A 23168-nucleotide genomic window follows, 5' to 3' on the forward strand; every position below is an offset into this window, starting at 1 on the left:
TTCTCTACACTTGGCAAATTTGAAATCCTCTTCGTTGAGACAAAAGAACCGTCAACACAATCGCTTGATAATTGGCTTGAATTTAATCTGTAAGGATTTTTCAATCCTTGCTGGCACGCTCGCATTTATGATATTTTCCTTCGTAGGAAAAATAAGCCAACATTTTTTGGCACGCCCAGTGGGACAGCTAAGTGTAAGAAATGACAAACGATTTGGATTTCGCCATTCGAACTTGTCAATATGAAATATATTGGCGTGAAAGAGAAATTTTGGATCTTCAAGAAGAGATCCATTTTCTTGATGAAATAAACTTTCATCCCTTACAATATTATTTGGTGGACGAAAAAAGACACCATTTAATTGGAGAAATTCATCAACTTGATATGGAAATTCGCCAATGGAATGATGAGTTATCAACTCTCACTACCAAGTCTTTAACTGAGGCTTTAATGGTCGGAATTGTTGAATTTTTTCTGAATTTTTCCATGGTTAAAAATAGTAAAAGCAAAGAATTGATTTCATCAATGGCTCGGGGGGTTTAAGAGTTCGTTTTAAAAGAGCCAAATTATGAAATTAACAGAACGAAAGAGCATGTTCTTGAGCCAAATTTGGCTAAGAATGATGTTCCATGTATGAATCGAGGGGTCCAAAAACCAAATTTTAGAGAGTCAAGTCATGAAAATAATATATCTATGGGTAATTTTCATAAGCCATTAATGGCTAACATGGAAAAACAACCCACTTTGCCAAATAATTATGAAAACCTATTCGGCAAAAGTCATGTTTTTAAAACAAACATGGTCAAGAATAATGAACAAGCCACTGTTCATGAATTCAAAATTTTTGACATTTTTCAAAATGTCAAAAAGTATGAATTTTCATGGTCACACTATACCATGACTTTTGGTGTTCAAAATCCTTTTTGGATTTGTGGTTCACATCAAAATATAATTATGATGATGTGGCTAATAAAATTAACAAATTGTTCTTATGAGTTCGAAGCACTAAGAACAAGGGATGACCATTTAAAATGCATGAACTTGGCTAGAAAAAGCCTGTGCATTTAAATAAATGGTTGAGAATGGCTTATCTTTTCAAATTAATGGCCAGTTGTTTGTATGTACACAATCAAAGCATCGAAGATACATTCGAAGCATCAAGAGTTGTTTCGAATGTTGATTACTTCACATTCGAAGCTGTATAAAGCTTTGAAGATACATTCGAAACATCAAGAGTTGTTTCGAAGGTTGATTGCTTCACCTTCGAAACTGTATAAAACTTTGAAAACTTTCGAAATGTGTACATCTCTTCAAATATATGTTAAATGACAATTAGTTAGTTGTCAAATAATGCCTGTTTTTGGCATCATAAGTTGGCTCGAAGAACAACAGTTTTGGTGTCTTCGAAGAATTAATAATTGGTTCGAAGCACAAAATTAATATTTTCATTAATTCTGTGTGAACCAGAACATATAAGTTTTGAATAACCACAATGTTGGCCAAAAACAGCTCTGAAAGCCGTTTTGCCATAAGTTGCTTCGAAAGCCGTTTTGCCATAATTTTGTAAGCTTCGAAGCACTCTATCTTGTATCAACAACAGCTTCGAAGAAATAATAATGGTGGTTGTGAACCTTCGAAGCTTTGTCGAGTATTTTTGAGGATGTAATTCGTCTTTGGTCGGTTCCATCGACCTTCGAAGAATGATTTTGGTCCTTTATATCACTTTCGAAGCTTGTTACTAGTAATAATTCGAGTCATCTTGTCATAATTTCATATTCATTCGAAGCACTTTATTGGTGTTGTTACATCATTCGAAGCACTTTGCTGCTTAGGTTAGTCATGTGCTTGGTTCGGCCCTTCAAAAATTCAAATAAACAGCATTTTTAAGGGCCGCGGGGGGTAATGTTAACACCATAAATCTGCAATTTTTATTATTATTTATTATTTATATAATTGCAGGACACGTGGCATCCTCTTATTCATTTGCAAGTTAAAAGAAGTTATAGAGATAATGGAGAATATAAAGGACAAAGTGGATGAGTGGGAGGACAAAGTGAATGAGTGGAATGACACATGGCAAGACAAGAATGAAGATGGAAGAAATGGGTAGTTACTAAGTAGTTATTGCTGTATTTTTTCTTCTATAAATAGCCATTAATGGCTACATTGTAAAGGAGCCAGAACTTAAATCAAAGACAATTGATTTCAATATTTCTTGTTATTTTCCTTATCTTAGGAGTAGTTTAACATAGATTTATATTTCGAAGCATTTATTTTCAGCATTTCCATTTCGAAGCATTTTATGCACTTTCTTTTCGAAGCATAGGAGTAGAGGTAAATAATTATTACTTTGATTGTTCACTCAATCATCTTTCTCCGTCCCTTTTTCTTCTTTTACTTTTTCTTTTCTCTACACTTGGCAAATTTGAAGTCCTCTTCGTTGAGGCAAAAGAACCGTCAACACAATCGCTTGATAATTGGCTTGAATTTAATCTGTAAGGATTTTTCAATCCTTGCTGGCACGCTCGCATTTATGATATTTTCCTTCGTAGGAAAAATAAGCCAACAATTATATATTTTTTACTTTTATATTTATTTTTTAATTTTTTTAATCATGTAAAAATATTAAATTTCATTTTTTTAATTATGCAAGGACTAGAAGTTTAATGACCCAAAGATAAAAAATAAAATTTGAGAATAATATATGATAGAGAAAGGATAAAATAATAATGTTTGTACATATGAATAAATAAGAGCTTTGCTGAGCTGGTGCTGGATAGGAAGGTCGACCAGTCAGATGGTTTTCTCAAGTTTAGAAGAGCCTTGCTGAGTTGGGAATCAGATGAGCTGATTAGTTTGGAGGCTTGGTTGAACTCTGTTGGGTCTGGATCTTCAGATAGAGATGACTGTCTACAGTGGTTGGCTAATACTTCTGGACAGTTTTCAGTCTCTTCCCTGTATTCTTTGTTGATGCCTTTCACTCCTCTATTGGTTTCTAAGTTACTTTGGAACAATATTTACCCCCCAAAAGTGCAGTTTCTTGGATGGTTGGCGTGGAAGGAAAAACTTAAGACTTTTTCATTTTTGCAAAGAATTGGGGTTTTAGGTCCTGAGGCTTCGGTCCTATGCATATTTTGCAGGAGGGAGGTGGAGTCAGTGTCCCATATCTTGCTGTGGTGTCCTTTTGCTTAGAGGGTGTGGTCTTGTTTACTGCAATGGTGGGGGCTACATTGGGTTATACCTCGGAATGTGGAGAAACTTCTTAGCTGGCGGAGTGGTTTTAGGTGGGGTAAATTTACAAATTTGATTTGGCAGGCTATACCATTGGCTGTATTGTGGTCATTATGGAAGCTCAGGAATGAGGTTGTGTTCCAAAGTAAGCAAGCAAATCTGGTGGAAGTGTGCGATTTGATCAAATTCAGAATTGCCATTTGGGTTAAGGCTCATTCCAGTGATGGGTTTTACTCTGTGCAGGAAATTGTTAATAACGTCCAGCAGCTCAGAGGTCATTCTTAGCTTCTTCGTATTGGATGCTTGCTGGATGTTCTGATGACTGATTATTGCTGGATGGTTGTATCTAGATGCTGGTTCTGTTGTATATTGTTGTCGGTGTTGAAGCTTGAAGGGCAATTTGATTGTTAATGCTGCTGTCTGTGGTTGTTGTGATGCTAGGTTGTTGATTCTGCTTTGATGCTTATTGGAATTTACTGTTAGTGGTAATAATCTGATGTGGCAAGCAATTTTGGCTCAATGGGTTATATTTTGGAATATTCTCGGTAGCTACTATGGTTGTTGCATTTTTTTTGTACTTTGAATTGGATCAGACATTGTATGAGGTGAAGGGTGTTTACTATGGCATTGTGGTGGCAGTGTTCAGGGATGCCATGTGCTGGTTTTGTTACTGGTGCGGGAAGCCCTATGCTGGTGTTTTGTTGTTTTGCACTACTGTTGCTGGTCCTATTGTTGCTGGTTTTTCTTGTTACTGGTGTTTGCTGTCATGTGTAGTAAAAGTGTAATTGGTGCACTCTTCAGTTTGTCAACAGTCCTGACGCTGCTATCTGGTGTTGCTATCTGTTGTTTTTGCGACCTGGTGCTGCTATCTATTGGTGCTGCTTGTTAATATCTTGGGTGTTAAATACTTAGTGCCTTTTCGTGTGGCAAGGAGATAGATGGTGTATGTCTTAGAAGGTGCTGGTAGAGTATTCAGGGGTAGGTGTTGGCAGAGTTGGTAGGTTGCTATTGCTGCCAAGTTTTGCTGGTGGTGGAGCTTGTTGTAGGTGTTTTTTGGCGGCCTTTCTAGTTTCCTCTGTTTTCGATTGGTATCTCGCCAATCAGTGGGTTTAGTGCTAACAAATGATTGTGCTTCCTTCTTGATGCCAACATAGTTGGGATTGTGGAGTGATAGCTATGATGTTTTTGCACTTCCCTCTTTTATTGATGTGTTTGGGTGCTTGTTCTTGCTCTTTCATCAATAAAAGTTTCATTTTTCTTTGCTAATCGAAAAAAGTAATGCAAATGTTTTGAAAAAATATAAATTCATTTATTTCAACTTTTAAAAAAAATCAAATAATAAGTGCATTACTTGAAATGAAAAATTTTACATTGTTTATATAGTATGAAATAAGTCTTATATTAAATTATTATGATATTATCTAACATTAATTTTAGAGAGATTGTTTATTTTTAAATATTTTATTAATAAAAAATTAGTTTTTTTTTCCATTAAATGATTTAATAATATTTTAATAATTTAAGATTTTTTTTCCTCATAATTTAAATATTATATTAAATTATTAGGAAATTACCCATTTGAATAGATAAAGTATCTAAACGGTAATTTCATCATTATTGATATGGTATCAGCATGACACAAACAAATAGCCTAACGGAGAATAACAGTGAGGGAATCTTTATAATAGTTTCAAAAGTAAAGTATGTTAGTGTAATTATTAAAATTATAGAGAAAGTTCTTGTAATTGTAAAAAATCTCAAGAAAAATAAGTATAATTTATCCATTTATTTTTAATCATATTTACCAACTCATATGTATGCATTAGAAATAGACAATAGTAATAGACCTATTATATCACAGATGAAATGATGATTAAACTGTGATAAAAAACAGCAGGTGTAAACTTTTCTCAAGTTTACTTGACAGTAATGATTGGACTTGTTGAGATCTACCATAATAATAAGTTATATTTTATGTAAAAATTAAATTGATGAAATAATTATAATCTTTTAATTATATATATTATATATAGAAATATAGTTGAATTGAGAGCTTATCACAATGGAGTAGCTCATCTGTAGACTGCTCTCTCTATATCGGATTGTTTTGATTTTTGTTGTAGAAAGGTCATATAATCTCATATTAGTATTTACTTGTCATGGGTGTGAGTGTCGGTATATATTGTGTGTGAAAAAGTTAAATTTGAAATAGTTGTTTAAGTTTAAATCAATTGCAATGGTTATTAAGTTTGAACGGTGATGCTAAGAACCCCCAGTGACTGGGCACCCCCAGTACCCCTAGTGCCACATGACACACTGCCAGTGGCTGAAGTCCAAAAAAAAAAAATTCAGCTAATCAACAAGGACCCAGCACCCCCCAGTGCCACATGGCACACTGCTAGTGGCTGAAGTCCAAAAAAAAAAAAAATTACAGCCAATCAGCAAGGACCCCAGCACCCCACTGGGGGTCCAACGCATTTTCCAAGCTTGAAATAGTTAAATTTGCTTAAAAATTATTTCAAGTTTAAAAAAAAAGTAATAAAGCTTTGAAAAATAAGTGTTTTATTTATATCAAAATTGTTAAATTACATTTTATCCTAATATATGACCAAATATGTAGTTAAGAGTCAAAATGAAAAAGATGATAAAATATAAAAGGAATAAAGTGTAATTTATCTTAAAATTATTTTGAAAAGTTAATTAAAAATTGACTTTTTAATTTTTTCTAACTTTTTTTTTTCTTGAAAAACGTATAAAAAAATAAAAAAAAATAAAGAAATGATATTACTCAAAATAGATTAAAAATTAAATTGACTTTTAACTAAGATTTCAAAACATCCCTTAGTATATATATATATATATATATAATTTCACATTATTATAATACAGTTAATGTTTGCTATATGTTGTTAGGACTCTCGTGGAAAATGATTTTATTTCCAAAACGATTACTGGAGTTGAAAACAAAGCACCTATACTTTGTTAAGATCGTGAATGAACTTGTTGAACATACTTCCCCTTATGACTATAAAGCATAGGGCTGGGTAAAGAATTCGTAAAATTCGTAATTCGATTAAGTTCAGTCTAATTCGATAGATTTGGATTGATTTTTTGAATTCGTAGTTCAGTTTCGGATTGAAGAATAAGTGTTTCGGATTGAATCTCACGGTTCTGGATTGGAACCGATTCGAACCGTATACAAATAGTCTATATTTTTATTATACATCGTCCCTCATAATATCTTCTTTTATTCTATATAAAACATAAACTCAAACCTAAACCCGTATAATATCTTCTTTTATTACTTTTGTTTGTTAGTTTTTAATTTTAATTTATAATGGTCTAAATTTTTATGGTAAAATCAGTTTTCTTATGGTCGTTTAAATTTTAGAATAGTATATCGCTATTATAAAAAAACATATTACTATTGTGGAACTATTATAGTACTATATTTATGTTTTTATAAAATTAAAGTGTTATATATATATATATATATATATATTTATTATTCAATTATGTGAATCCGTGATCATAAACCGATCCAATTCGTGTTTAAATGGATTAGTTCGGATTGGTTTCATGATTTAAACGGATTGAATTGGTTTCAATGTTTTAAGAACTGTAAATAATAAATTGATTCTTATTTTACCTCAAGAATAATGCTTGGGAGCACTAATTAGTGCTCCCACTAATTAGGTGGCAGTGGGTCCTGCTATTAATGATGTGATGTTTTGGTCTTAGAGTTGTATTTTTTTTTTTTTTTTTTACTTTTTTTAATGCATTAGTGCTATTAGTGGTGATGTTTTTAGTGGGATGAATCATTGTTGTTTACCTCAATCTAATTCAATCCAGACCATGCTCATTCCTAAGAGCATCTACAATGGTTTGCCATTGGAGCTGCCATTGCTATATATAGCGGCTGTCATTGAATTTTGATGCTCCAATGGCAAAACATAGCAGCTGCCAAATTTGAGAAATGCCAAAGCTTGTGTCAAATTTGACACAAGCTTTGGCAGCTGCCATTCATGCCAACTCAGCAAAAAATCAACGGTTTCAAAAATTATTCATCAAACAGATTCACAGATTCACAGAAAAAAAAATTACAGATTCAGAATTAGAAAACATGAAAACGGATTGAAACATGAAAATTACAGATTCAGAATCATAATTAGAAAATTCAATTAAAAAAAAACTTGTTAAAAAAAATTCAATTGAAAATTCAATTAGAAAATTCAATTACAAATTCAATCAGAATTATAAAATTTAATTAGAAATCAGAAGAAGATGAAGAAATAAAAAAAAAAAAGAGAAAGATTGAAACACTCAAACCCATCTACACATTTGTAGCAAATCCAATTGGAGCAGAGACACATTCCACAATTAGCAGCAAATCCAATTGGAGCAGAGACACATTCCACAATTAGCAAACCCATCTACCCATCTACACATTCCACAATTAGCAGCAAATCCATAAAGTGGCCATATGTAGAAAATTCAATTAAAAAAAAAAGAGAAAGAAAACAGAAGAAGATGAAGAAATAGAAATATTACCGTTGGAGCAGAGACTCCATAGAAAGATTGAAATCAAAGCTCTGTCAGATTGAAACACTCAAACCCATCTACACATTTGCTAACAAACCCAACAACAAATAGAACCCATAAACCCATAACCTTCCTCATAGCTGTGTCAATCAATCCCACCCAAAAAATCTCAAAAAATCTGAAAATCTAAGCAGAGATCTTTGAAACCGAGATCAGTGGAGAGAGATCGGCTTCATCGATGGAGACCGAGATCAGTGGAGAGAGATCGGCTTTGTTAGGGTTTGATTTGGAAGATTTGAGGAGAGGAGATGAGAAAAGAGGAGAGAGAGATGAAGATCGGTGAGGGCGAGAGAGAGAGAGAGAGAGAGAGAGCTTGGTGTCATAGATAGATAGATACATCTCAAACAGGAGGGTATATAGGAAGATAGATAATGCACGGATTGTTCTAGATATATGGATGGATGAGCCGTTGGATTATATAATCCAACGGTGCTATTTTGTGAAAGTAATGCAACGGCTCTTTTTCTTCCTCTTTCAAAATAGTTATAAATTAACGGGCATTTTTTTACAAACGGTCATATTTTATATTTCTATAAATAAAAACTTTTAATCTCAATTTCATTTCACACCAAACATTTTAAATTTCATTTTTCTTTTCTCTTCTCTTTTTTCTGAATTTTATTTCACACCAAACTTCACAAATTATTTTCTTCTTTGTTTTTTCACACAATCACTATGGAAGGTTCATCAAAAATGAAAAGAGGAAAATCATTTACCACTCAAGAAGATGTGGCAATTTGTAGAGCTTGGTGTCACATTACTGAAGATCCAATCGTTGGGAATTCACAATCTCATGCTCATTTTTGGGGAAGAATTTTTGAAAATTATTGTTCATTGCAGAATGATCACTCAAGAACACAAGTGTCTATCTCATCTCGATGGGGTGTAATCATGAAATGTTGTAACAAATTTCGTGGGTGTCTAGCGCAAGTCGAAAATCTACATCCAAGTGGGGCGTCACAAGTTGATATAGTAAGATTTCATTTTCATTTATTATGTTAGTTTTTTTATTTTGTCTTACATAAAAATTAACTGATTAATTAATTTAATATTTTATTGATATAGATGCTTCAAGCAAAACTGTTATACCATCAAGATGAAAACAAACATTTTCTTTTTGAACATTGTTGGCCAATCTTGCAAAACAATATTAGGTGGCAAGATGTAACTCCTACGAACACGGTGAAGTCAAGAATACATACACCGTTTTCCCCTAATTCAACCCCCGATTCTCCTATGGATAACTCCATTTCTCTTGAAGATGACACCAGTCCAAGTGTTGGTAACAATCCAACCGTCGGTGAAGGTAGTGTCTCTGCAAGGGGTAAAAGGCCCATGGGTAGGAAATCTGCAAAAGAATTATTTCGAAAAAATCAAGTCGCTCAAGCTGAAGTTCAAAAAATGAGCACACAACTGGACACATTTAACCAATACCTTGCTGAGAAGGAAAAGAAAAAAGATGAAAGAGAAGAAAAAAGGATTCAAGCACTGCAGGAGATGAAAGAACTTGAGATGAAAAAACATGACTTCGAGATCATAAGACAAGAACATGAGATGAAAAAACATGACTTCGAGATCAGAAGACAAGAACATGAGATGAGAAAGGAAGAACACCAAATAATGACTATGTCCTCAAATGTGAGCAGCCCAAATTTTTATTTCCCCCTACCTCCTGATGAATAATTACGGGATAAATGTTAGTCTTTATTTTTTGCAATATCATTTTTATTTTTGATGTAATTGTTAGTCTTTTTTTATGTAGTTACGGGATAAATGTTAGTCTTTATTTTTTGATGTAATTTTTAATGAAATTCCATGTTGTTTTAAGAAACATTTTTGAGTATTTTGTACTTCACAATGTAAAAAAAGACATTAACTAACATTAAAAGACATTGTAAAATAAAAAGACATTAAATGAAGAACATTTTATTGGAATAAAAAGACATTAACTGACATTAACTGTCATTAAAAAGATAAAATGCTGGGTTAATAATGGATGGTTGTTAGTGGTTGGTTGTTGATGGATAATTGGTGATTGTTTATTTTTTATGTGTAGTTAAAAAAATTTATTAAATATGTAGTGATATGTTTTTTGGTGGGGTGAATTAATCAAACAAATTTTGTTTTTTTTCCAATTTTTCATTTTTTTTTATTTTTTATATTTGTCTAATTTTTTTAACAAACAGATAAAAAAATGTCACAAAAGACAAAAAATAAATAAAAATAAAATCACAAAAAATCTATATCCAAACAACACCTACAAAGTTGGAGGGAAAGTTGGTTGAGATTTGCCAAAAATAGCAAATGACCATTGGAGCACCATTACTATAATTTGGTAAAATAATACTATTCATTGCCAAATTATAGTAATAACAATCCCAATATAACAACAACCATTGGAAATGCTCTAATAAAGCGACCGGAAGCGAACCCACGTCACGCTATGAGATTGATGCCACGTTTGACTTCAATGTAGTTTCCAATCAGAATCGTGATGTCATGCTTCGCATCATTTTTAGTCAGAGCCACTGGGACACCAGCCAAGATAACCAAAAGAAGAAGAGGTAAGGATCCTATAGAGTTTTTTTTTTTTAAGTTTTTAAGAGTGATATATTGTGTGGTTGAAATTTAATAATAAGTTATATTAATTTTTTAATATTAAATTTCAATGACATAATGCACCACTTTAGAAATTTTTTTAAAAAAAATACTCTAAAAAATTCTTGGTGAAAGAAGAAAGGTATTCCTTGGTTCAAAATCTATTGTCCATTAGTAAAACTGACTCAAAACTATTCTATATATATATTTATATTTATATTTATATTGAATTTTAATAAATAAAATATAGGTTTTGTTTAAAAAAAGTAGTTTAGATAGAAAATAAATAAAAATATTAAAATTTAAATTGACAAAATTAAAATTTTAATTTATTACAATGGTTAAATTTTGAAATTTTTTTATTATAGTTTTATTGAATTGAGGATGTTGTTGTGCTTAAAACAATTGTTGCGAGCTAGGGGTGGGCACGGGTTGGTTGAGGTTACAGAACCTTCAATTCGTCATCCGTCCGCCAATTCAGCAGATGTGTATTGAGTGGATTGATGGATTGGTGGATGGATGCGAATCGGTTTGGCGTTTTATAAATTTTCAACGTAATTCAACTTGTACACTTCCTAAAAAAAAAAAAAGTATTACAATTAATGATTTAAAAAAAGTATTACAATCACTGCATGCCTCATCCAAAGAAAAAAAGTTTGAAACTTTAGAATATTACAATCATTGTATGCCGCATTCACATATTACAATCACAACATGCCTCATACACATAAAGTATTACAATTTATGATTCTTAAAATATAAAAACAATTCAAATCACTAGAATTATGAGCATAGTATCAGGAGAGATTGTATGTCTCTGTATAGTTACATCTATATCTGTTTTTGAAAATAAAAACCAACCAGCATATATCATATATCATTTTTTTTTTTTTGATTTTTAGAGTTAGATTTAAAAATAAAAAATATAGATAAATAATAATTTTCTTCAATTCAAAAAATATATTCAAGCTGAAAACTCTTTTGCAACAGACTATATTCAACAAAATATTTAAATTCTTTTTCAATTGAAAACACAAATAGAATACCAAAACAAATTAAAAACACAAAGTTTTACAAATTATTTGGGGTGCTCGCGATGTGACAGTTCGGTTGCGGCCAAACAAACTTCGAATCTGTCATCCGTCTAAAACTAAGCGAATTGGAAAAAAATTAATTCGCAACCGTCCACTCATCATCATGCATCCGTCCAAAATGCGATGGATTAGTTCGGTTTGATCGATTTGGACGAATTAATATATCCACTGCTCATCCCTACTCCGAGCTAATGTGATATCTTTTACTATTTTTGGTTTTTTTTTTTTTTTATAATATCATTATGTCTTTTCTCTAAGCTCCGCATGGCAAATAGAAACAAGAGTTTGGCATTATATAATTTGGATAATTAGCAGATCATGAGGTGGTGAGATTGTTGAATTCATGTGACAGACGATCAAGATTCCTACAAAAGCAACGAAATGGAGAAAAGAAAGATAGGTGATCACTGCTTGTTTCTTTCCTTTGCTCTAAAATTTTTTTAATACATGTTTCCCAAGGCAATGACCATCTTTGTCAATTATTATTATTATTTTTTTATAATAATTGAGTGTTGAGATTAGTTTGTGCCTAGCTTAATTAATCAATGACTTTTTTAAAAATAATTACATATTAATAAAAAAAAATTTGTATGATTTTAATCATTAAAGCGGGTAAAGGCTATTACGATATATAATTATTTTTCAAAAGTACTATTCACTGGGGGTGTTTGTTTCAACTTTTCAGAGCCAATTTATAGCTTTTAGCTTTGAAAAAGTTATTTTGGACTGTTTGGTTAAACTTATTTCAAACAGTTTCTGATTCTAACAGCTTATTTTAACTCAAAAAAAGCTAATTCTGAGAAGCTGCTCAACCCTTACTTCTGATTATCACCTTCTGCTGTGGATATGTTAATTTATGGTTATACTCTTAATTTTTTTTTATTTTTTATTTTTTTAAAAATAGAAAAAGACTCAAATGGACTATAGATTATTATTTTTTTTTTATGAGAAATGTAGACAAACAAAAAATAAAAATTAATTGAAAAAGCTATTTCACTGCTTATTTAACAAACACTACTCAGCAACTTAAATCTATAATCCAACAGCTACACCAAACAAATTAACAACTTCTGATTAAAGTCATAATCTATAATCTGTTAAGCTATAATATATAAACTGTTTTAACAGCTACACCAAACGGGGCCACTGTGTTTGGTTTCAATTTTTTGGAAATTAAGTTTTTTGTTTTCTTTCTTCTTTTTTTTTTGTGAATATTTTTAAAATTTTAAGCAATTTTTTTTTTACTTTTTTAGATGTATTTTACTAAGATGTATCTAAAAAATAAAATATTTTAAATAATCAATCCATACACAAGAATACAAAAATGTATTGAATTAACATATTTTTGGTATTTAATGAATTTTTTAAAGATTTTTTTATAAGTATTATTTATGTTAAGCGTATCTAAAAATTTTAAAAATTACTTAAAAAAAAACGAAAAACAAAAAAAAATTAATTTTCTGAATAGTAAATCCTAAAAACCCAAACCAAACAAGCTGATTATTTTTTATTTCGCCTAATATCTATTACATAATTAAAATTTTAGATAAATTACACTTCCACCCCTAAAATATTATCCCTTTCTCACCTTACTACCTAAAATATATTTTTTCTCACTTTAGTCGTTCACCTATTCATTGTTTCCTAGTTTGGGCCAATTTTTAACGTCTATTAGTAAACTCGATCGTAGCCCGATCCTAGCCCAATCCATGCCCACGGGTAATTCATGAAAATTTGGAAAAACAATTCTAGCCCAAAATTATAAAATACAAAAAATTTACCCCTCCTCCCTCTTCTTCCCCACATTGCTACCTTGGCCACCACCACCTATTGCACCTCCACAACACAACACAACCTATGGCACCTGCCGCACCTCCACTACTGTAACACCACCTCATGAAAATCAAGTGGTATAATGGAAATCTATATTGGCAAAATATTGAAATTCCGAGATTTTTCTTGCTGCAGGTACACCGATAATAATTGCAACTGTTAATGTACACTAAACCTAACCCACTACCCTAACCCACTACATTCACTCCACTAAACCTAACACACTTACCATCTCCACTACCACCCACCACCTCCACTACCATCCACTACCACCACTCACTTACCTCACACCTCTCCTATATAATAGCTTGTAACATACAAATCAATATAAATCAATCAAAATATCAATCAATAATACATTTATTTTACATGGTATCAGAGCTAGGTTGAGAACCTAGTATTTTCGTTCCACCGGCGGGCGGCAATCTCGCCTTGGCCGCCCGCCGGACAAACCCAAATCTCACTCACCTTGGCTGCTTCATGTTCTTCTCAGGAGATAAACTTGAAATGAAGAGTTTACCAAGGTTGCTGGATCTGATCTGATTAAGCCTTGCACTGTTCAAGCAAAAACTACATCTGATCGTAACACATACTTAACCCACTCCAAGATCTTCCCACACGCCGGAGCTCCAACATCACAGAGATCCTCTCTTCCTTCCCACTCCATACACCCACTCCATACACACCCAAGATCTTCCCACACCATGCACAAGAGACCCAGCTAACACACATCTCTCTCTCACCCACGGCTCTCACACACGCCACTCACCCATGCACACTCAGCCACCTCTCTCTCACCCACGGCTCTCACACACGCCACTCACCCATGCACACACCCAGTCACCATACACTTCTCACACACAGCCCAATCAGAGCTACACACACACACTGCCATCTCATTCTCTCTCTCTCGGCAAGCCCACATACACACTGATACACACACCATGGAAGTTTCACTGCAACACACACATAGAACACACACACACAACACCATTCACACACACGGTTTTAGAGAGAGAGAGCACACACACCATAGACAGCAAACATACAGAGCTCCCTTGCATGAAGGACACTGATACAGATCAACACACACACATGCATCTATTCTCGGGCTCTCTCACTCTCTCGGCAGTTTTGGGTTGGAGCTGAACACACACCACAAAAGATGAAGCTCTCTCATGGGATAAGGGATACTCAACATGCACTGATCTCTCTCTTCTCCCTCTGGGATGATACACGGCTGCACCAGCACACACCAAACAACCAGCACATGGGGGCACCCACTCACTCTCTCACTCTCTTTCCCTCTCATATTTTATTACTCTCTCTCTCTCCATCTAACCGAAGTCGCCCTCAAATTGAATATATATATATATATATCTATCTATCTATATATATTTGTTTAATAGCTGGCACACCCAACCATTTCTCTTCTTTTCTTTTTATTTCTTTCTTTGATTCTTCCAACTCCACTCACACACACACCCACGGGAGTGACTGACAGCCACACAGCCACCTTTTATTTTTTTTTTATTATTCCAACCCCACTCCACTTTCTCTTCTTTTCTTCTATATCTCTATATATCTATCTATATTTATTTTACTATATTGTACAGACCACCATCATCCTCCTCTTCTTCTTATTATTCTTATTATTATTATTATTCTTATTATTCTTTTTATTTTATTTTATTTTTGTACAAAAAAAAAAAAAAAAAAAAAAAAAAAAAAAAAAAAAACCAGGCAAAAGACACAACCTGATTTGCACCTCAATAATCTTACTTTCCTCGTGGGCTTGTTCCCACCACACTATTATACTATATTCTATTATTATTATTATTATTTACACAACAAAAAAAAAAAAAAAAAAAAAAAAAAACACAAAACAAACAACAAACAGCACAAAAAAAAAAAAAAAAAAAAAAAAAAAAAAAAAAGAACTTCACACCACACTCATTTTATTCATGTTGGGACTCACCCCGATCACCCTTTTACAAAACAAAAACAAAAAAAAAAAAAAAAAAAAAAAAAAAAACAAAAAAAAAAAAAAAAAAAAAAAAAATTTATAAATTTGCACAACACCCATCTTTTATTCATCTCAGGGATCAACCCCGATCACAATTTTACACCAAAAAAAAAAAAAAAAAAAAAAAAAAACAAACTACTACATCCACAGGCGCGGTTTTTCTCTACTCTGCCGCCGGTCTCTTCTTTTTGCCTCCGTCCTGGGCAGCCCTTGCCGGTGTTGCCTCCGTGTTTCCCACTCCACTGGGCATGATCAGTACTCCCTGCTCCTCCACTGCAGCATATGGCGGCCCTCCAAATCGGAACATCACGGTGGCCTTCCGCTTCAGCTCCTTGTTTTCTGCCCTTAGCACGCTTATCTCTGCTCGCGCATCCTTATACATGCGTTGGAGCAGAGCCAGCTGGGAGTTTAAATGCTGCACCTCATTTGTCCTACTCTGCAGCCGGTTCGACAAGTTTGTGACCGCCGTCATGCTTTCCACACATGCCTTCAGAGTATACTGATTGGCCTCCACATCCGACTGCACAGCCATTTTTTGCTCCACCGACTGCATCGGAAAGTTCAACGGAGCAAACCCAGTGGTGTTTGGTTGAGGTTCACGGGACACCGCACCTGCTATCTCTCTTGTGGACTCGTTGAGGTCGGGAAAGAGAGTGAGCAGCCCACGGGACGACGAAGCCATTTTCTGGGCAACAGCAACAGAGTGTTACAGCCTATCTCTCTCAGCAAAACGACCTCTCTTTCTCAGCAAAATGAAGACGTTTTCAGAGGTTTCTCTCAGTTTTTTCTGTCTCCGTTTCTGCCTCCTCCGCTTCGGTTTATAACGCCCATGACACAGAGACAGCCACGCGCATCGCGCGCCTCTTCTCGCCGACAAACTGGCACGCCTTTTCATGGCACGCCTTTTGATGCATTCGGGCACGCCTTTTGATGACACGCCTTTTGAGGATGCGGGCACACCTTTTGAGGGCACGTCTTTTGAGGGCTCGATATCTACATCCATGTATATTTTTTTTTTGGGCAGCCTATATACACACTCATACAGTGTCTTCTACACCGGTCAGCTTTCTCAATCCCTTTGTTTCAACCTCAAATAGGTTTCTATCTTCACACCTATTTGAGTTTGAGGGGGGGTTATACACAGTATCATGTATAAGTCGCTCATGGCGCACTCCCTAAGTCGCCCCCTTGGTGCACCACCACAACCTCTTGCTACATCGGTCCGACATGACCCCGTAAACTGTCCCGACATTGATTCCGGTCAGCTTCTACATCGGTCCGACATGACCCCATAAACTGTCTTCTCTAACGGTCCGACATGACCCCATAAACTGTCTTCTCCAACGGTCCGACATGACCCCATAAACTGTCTTCTACAACGGTCTGACACGACCACACAGTGTCTGCTACAACGGTCCGACATGACCCCGTAAACTGTCCTGCTACATCGGTCCGACATGACCCCGTAAACTGTCTTCTACAACGGTCCGACATGACCCCGTAAACTGTCTTCTACAACGGTCCGACATGACCCCGTAAACTGTCCTGCTACATCGGTCCGACATGACCCCGTAAACTGTCTTCTACAACGGTCCGACATGACCCCGTAAACTGTCTTCTACATCGGTCTGACACGACCACACAGTGTCTGCTTCAACGGTCCGACATGACCCCATAAACTGTCTGCTACATCGGTCTGACACGACCATACCGTGTCTCCTATCCTGTTTTATTTATCAGTTTATTTTTCTGTTTTGTTACTCTCTCCAAACTCAAGTTGGTTTGTGTCTAACCTCCTTGAGTTTGAGGGGGGCTGTTAATGTACACTAAACCTAACCCACTACCCTAACCCACTACATTCACTCCACTAAACCTAACACACTTACCATCTCCACTACCACCCACCACCTCCACTACCATCCACTACCACCACTCACTTACCTCACACCTCTCCTATATAATAGCTTGTAACATACAAATCAATATAAATCAATCAAAATATCAATCAATAATACATTTATTTTACAGCAACAAAGAATGGTATTGGTGAAATAGTAAGGGATATTCTTAACACTTTTCCTATGGCTATACATGACGTGAACTCAGAGGGAAAGAACTTGATGCTTTTGGCAGTAGAAAACAGGCAACTCCATATCTACAAATTGTTGCAAGATGGAAACCAGATAACAAATAATTTGTTCGATTATGTGGATGAAAATGGAAACAGTGTATTGCATCTTGCTGCAATTCTCAGTACTGATAGGCCTTGGCTCGATCCAAGTGTTGTGCTTCAAATGCAATGGGAAATCAAGTGGTACGAGGTACGGAGGCTAGCTTGCTAGTACATTTTATTAAAAACTAATATATATTTGATCAGCTGTCTAATGCTTCAACATGACTGATAATAGTTTTTTTTTTCTAATCCATACTGCAGTTTATTAAGAACTCTGTGCCGAAATATTTGCTGAATTACCAAAACGACAAAGGCAAGACACCGGAAGAAACCTTCAGGCAAGAACACAAAGAGCTCGTGAAAAGCGACACCGAGTGGCTAAACAAAGCCTCAGAGTCATGCACTATCGTTGCAACACTCATGGCAACGGTCGCCTTTGCCACATCGGCTAGCGTGCCTGGCAGCATTAATGGGAAAAACGGAGAACCCATTCTCAAACAACAACGCATGTTTGAGGTGTTTGCAAGCTCATCACTTGCAGCACTCTGCTTTTCACTAACAGCAGTGGTCATGTTTCTCTCCATTCTCACCTCTCGACACCAAATCATGGATTTTGGCACTGACTTGCCTAGAAAGCTCCTAATTGGTTTGACCGCGCTCTTCATATCCATGGCTTCTATGTTGGTATCATTTTGCGGTGGACATTTCTTCGTTCTCAGAGACGTGCTAGGAGACGCATGGATTGCCGAATATTTAGTTGTATTTCTACCCATTACAATTTTTGCCATGGCGCAATTACCACTCTATGCTAAGCTCGTCTTTGGTTCAATTAAGAAGGTACCTGGGAACGACTTAGTGGTTACTAATTAACTAGATTCTGTTTGTCTAACAAATATTCACGTATAAGCCATCTGTATGTGTGTGTTTTCAGTTCTTGTTTCCCAGTTTTCTTCCCTTCAGTTTGATGACCAATAAACATTGAAGTGATTTAAATAATATAATTCCCCATAATTTTGTTTAATATAATTGGCCAGGATGTGTTTTTCTGTTTGTTCATATCTCCATCAAGTACAATGGAAAAAAGTACTAACTACCCTTGTATAGGAATATTTTTAAAACCCGTGCCCTAATCCTAATGGCACACTTTAACATGGCCCTTAAAATTAATCACATATTACTCTGTTTGAAAAATTAAAAATGGATATTGGTGCGTTAAATGAAAAAAAAGTACCAAAAGGTATAAAGAAAATTATGACACTAAAAAGAAAAAGGCAAAAAATGAGATGCTATATATCGTTAGATGTATATTTTCCCACTTGTTTCATGGATTCGCACTATAATTGTCATGTAGAATGAATGCAATATGTACACATGACGTTTGACAAAATTCATAGCGTGACAAACAGCATTTCCTGCACACAAAAAAAAAGAAGAAGGGTTTTAAATGCTGTAGATTTTATTCAATAAAAGGGTTGGATTGCAATTTCAATGTTACTTCAATAATGGTAAACTTTGCACTGCAGAGAAACAGAGTACTCTGCTTTAATTTGATGCTGTAGGAAGTGTGATAACTTGGACTCTATTTTATTGAGATTTTTTATTTGTCCATACACCTCATTATGTTGATGCAGATGGAATTTTAATTGGGTGGAACTTTTTGTGTGAAGCATAGCAATTTTGATCAAACAAAATTTCGACATCATGCGACCAAAATGAAAGGGTGGCTTGAATCCTTAGCTTGTTACATTTGATTAGAATGTCTGTTCAAGAATGATTCCGGTAGATATTTGATAGTAAAAGAGAATATTTATTGTGGAGCAAAAACAAGGATAAATTCGTATTCAGAGACATGAGGGCTAAGGTTACATAAGAAGAAGAATAATCTATGATCAAACTATTCCTGGAAATTATTAAGGAAAAATCATACTCACAAATTCAATATTAGATCGGATATATTCAAACTGGGCGTCTACTCCAATCTAGTCCACCTATTTACAAATTCAATATTCAATCTAAAAAGCCTTAGAGGTAAGAAAGGCAAGTTTGGAGGCATGGTTCTCAAAATTGATTTGGAAAAAACCTATGATCGCATTTCCTGGGATTTCATCCACCACTCTCTTAAAGAACTCAATCTCAATCCTGATTGGATCACTCTCATTATGAACTGTGTGTCTAATGTTAATTCTACCATCATCTGGAATGGTGAGGCCTTACCCAGCATTAGTATGTGAAGAGGACTTAGGCAGAGGGATCCTCTATCCCTCTTTATTTGTTCTTTGCATGAAAAATCTGTCCAACATGATTAGAATTAAAACTAAAAATGGTGAATGGAAGGGCCTTCCAGCTTCTAAAAATAGCCCTCCCATTTCCAATTGGTTTTTTGTTGATGACCTTATCTTATTTGTTAGAGCTACTAGAAGAAGTTGTGATTGTATTATAGATGTTCTTTTTGAATTATGTGATATGTCTGGTCAAAAAATTAATTTTCAAAAATCAAAGATGTTCTTTTCTTCAAATGTCCCTAGAAGGAAAGCCACCTCTCTCAGCTTTCATTGTGGCATTTCTCTCACTGCTGATCTGGGTAAATACCTTGGCATTTCTCTCCTCCATAGCAGAGTTTCCAAATCCCAGTTTAAAGACATCCTTGACAAAATGGCCCAAAGACTCTCAGGATAGAAAGCTAAAAACTTGTCCCTTGCTGGTAGAACAACCCTGATTAAGGCTGTCACTTCAACTATGCCTAACCATCTTATGCAAACAATGGAAATCCCTAGGAAAGTTTGTGACCAAATTGATAAACTAAATAGAAATTTCCTTTGGGGTAGTACTGAAGCCAAGAGGAAAGTTCATCTTGCGAACTGGCAGCAGGTCTATAAAAGTAAGAAACATGGGGGTTTAGGTATTAGACAAGCCAAAGTCCAGAACTTTGCCCTTATTTCTAAGTTTGGTTGGAAAATTGCCACTAACTCTAAGCTGTGGTGTGAAGTTCTCAAAACTAAGTACCTCAAAACCTATTCTCTATCCAACTGGCCTACTAGGAGACAAGTCTCACATACTATCAAAAACAGAGATGTCTTAGATAGAAATATTAAATGGGATGTTGGGACTAGGGAGCATGTTTCTCTTTGGGCTGACTGGTGGTGTGGAGAACAACCATTATGCATGGCAATCCAGGGAGTCCACACTGGTGATCTAACCAAAGTCAGTTCCATTCTTAATGATGATGGAAACTGGGACCTCACTTCAATTCACAACCTGCTACCCCAACAGACCATTGATACCATTCTTAGAATCCATAGACCCAGGTATGTGATATATAATGACACACCTCATTGGAAAAGTTCCCCCACTGGTAAGTACTCTACTGCAGCAGCCTATCAAGCCTTATCAAACCAAGAAACAGATGGAGTTAACTGGCAATGGATTTGGAAATTAAAGGCCCCTCATAAACTGAGAACATTTCTCTGGCTTGTCATGCATGAAAGACTTCTAACTAATCATATAAGGCTCATAAGGAATGTGTCAGACACATATATCTACCCCAGATGTCATTCATCCAGAGAAGACATGCACCACTTATCCAGAAGCTGCACAAAAGCTAAGTCAATTTGGTTGAATCTGCAGAATTCTACTTGGTGGCAACACAGCAATAGTGCTACCTTTCAGGAATTGATTAAAACCAATATCCACAGCAAAGACCAAGTCAACAATATTCACTGGTCTATAGTTTTTTTGACAGCCCTATGGATCATCTAGAAAGAAAGAAACAGAGAAGTGTTCAATAATCTTACACAACCTCCTTACACCAGTGTTAACTCCATACTCTAAAAGGCTATGGAAACTCAGGAGGCTTTTCAAGCTATCTTCCACCCAAATTTTAAAGATCCTAAACTAATGCTCTGGTCTTGTCCTATTGCAGGCCAGCTTAAGCTCAACACAGATGGATGTTCCAAGGGTGATCCTGGCCAATCTGGATTTGGTGGGTTGCTCAAAGATGAAGTAGGTACCTGGGTTTAGGGATATTATGGCTATTTAGGTAACTGTACAAGTCTAGAGGCTGAACTTTGGGGCATATATAGAGGTCATACCATAATCATGCAGAAAGAAATGGCCAACATCCAAATCAAAACTGACTCTCAACTGGCTATGGAACTCATTCGAGACGAAGCTGGTGAGAACTCACCATATCGGGCACTCATTGAAGATGCAAACTTCATCCTCAGAAGATGTCAATGCACTATTGCCACAATTCCCAAGGAAGTAAATCATAGTGCAGATGCTATGGCAAATCTAGGAGTGAATCAACAGGAGTACCTCCTTTTTCTAGAAGACCCACCTAGTTCTATTTCCTCTTTGTTAGCTACTGACATGATTAATGTTGGTTCAAGAAGGGATTCTAATATCCCATGACTCTAGACTTGTAATCTGTTTTATCTCTTCAGTTGAATAAAAAAAAAAAAGGTGGTCACAGATCAGATTTGTGCAGTTTGCGGTTCAGTTTTGACCTGCCCGAATCTATGTGGTTTGGGAAAAAGTCAACCCGCAACCGCCCGCAGTGTGGTTTGCGATTTGTGCGGATAAGGTTCGATGATGTGCAGGCTGTTTGCAGTTTGGACTTTTTTCTTTAACAATCTATGAAGAATAGATTCAATTAATCAAATAATGTTCTGCAACATATTCAATTTCAATTAACAGTTTCAATTTCAATTAACATATTCAATTTCAATTAATCTAACAATCTAACAGATTCAATTTCAGATTAAATTAAAATTCAATAACAGATTCAATTAATCAAACAATGTTTTGTACAAGTCTATGAAGAACAGCAACAAATTCAATTTTAGATTCAATTAAACATAATCTAAATAGATTATGCCAAAAATTCAATAACAGATTCAATTAATCAAATAAGGATTAATATCATCATCAAACACAGATAACAATAACAAATTCAATTAATCGAACAAGGATTAATATCATCACCAAACACAGATATCAACAACAAATTCAAAGATCAAACAAGGATTTTGTTTATAATCCTTGAAAATTTCAAAGTTGAAGAGACACGATTAACCAACTGCATTAAAAAGAGAAAGGAACAATAGGGACAATAAGATCAACTTCTCAAATACAAAGGTCAAATGAGGCAAAAACAAAATAAAAATCAATCTATACAATTGGATTTACCATCTATCTATTCTTTCTCCAATGAAACATTTTTATGCTTGCCTACAACACTACACGTACATGTGATGTCAACATTCGCCATTTTCTTCTCTTATGCTTCATTGGTGAGATTTAAAAGCTCAACTTTTTTATACTATGTTTGAATTTTAAATTTATCTCAAAACAAAAAAGACAAAACAAAACAAAAAGAATGGAAAAATGGCCCAATAAATAGGATAACTACTTAGGAGGGAGTGAACATAAGTGTAGAGTTTGAATATCATTTTTCTAAATTCAAAAAAAAAATATTATATTTGATTCCTAGAAGACAACCAACTAGTTGAGACCCAAAAAAAAAAGTTGAATCTCATCTGTAAGTTCTTCCTCTGATGGAGTGTTCTCTCATTTGAATCTGTTGTGCATCTTGCGGGGAGAGAGAGAGAGAG

At 34.8% G+C, this 23168-nt stretch overlaps 1 protein-coding gene across 1 annotated transcript; it reads left to right on the plus strand.

The window, feature by feature from the left end:
- Nucleotides 1-17416: 17416 nt before the first annotated feature.
- LOC114306712 (uncharacterized) lies at nt 17417-18575 on the plus strand. Its single transcript, XM_028251996.2, has 2 exons — nt 17417-17704; nt 17818-18575. Exons 1-2 carry the CDS (start codon nt 17465-17467, stop codon nt 18424-18426), a joined length of 849 nt encoding a protein of 282 aa, XP_028107797.2. The 5' UTR covers nt 17417-17464; the 3' UTR covers nt 18427-18575.
- The last annotated feature ends 4593 nt before the right edge of the window (nt 18576-23168 follow it).

This window comes from Camellia sinensis, chromosome 14 (genome assembly GCF_055761805.1).
Source record: "Camellia sinensis isolate YWXY chromosome 14, ASM5576180v1, whole genome shotgun sequence".
In the NCBI taxonomy this organism is placed as follows: Eukaryota; Viridiplantae; Streptophyta; class Magnoliopsida; order Ericales; family Theaceae; genus Camellia; species Camellia sinensis.

What these genes read in the sequence shown, in the direction of transcription:
- LOC114306712 (XM_028251996.2), top strand. Translation starts at nt 17,465, where the DNA reads ATGGCTATACATGACGTGAACTCAGAGGGAAAGAACTTGATGCTTTTG. An exon ending in GGGAAATCAAGTGGTACGAG is followed by an intron (nt 17,705 to 17,817) that starts GTACGGAGGCTA and finishes TCCATACTGCAG; the next exon opens with TTTATTAAGAACTCTGTGCC.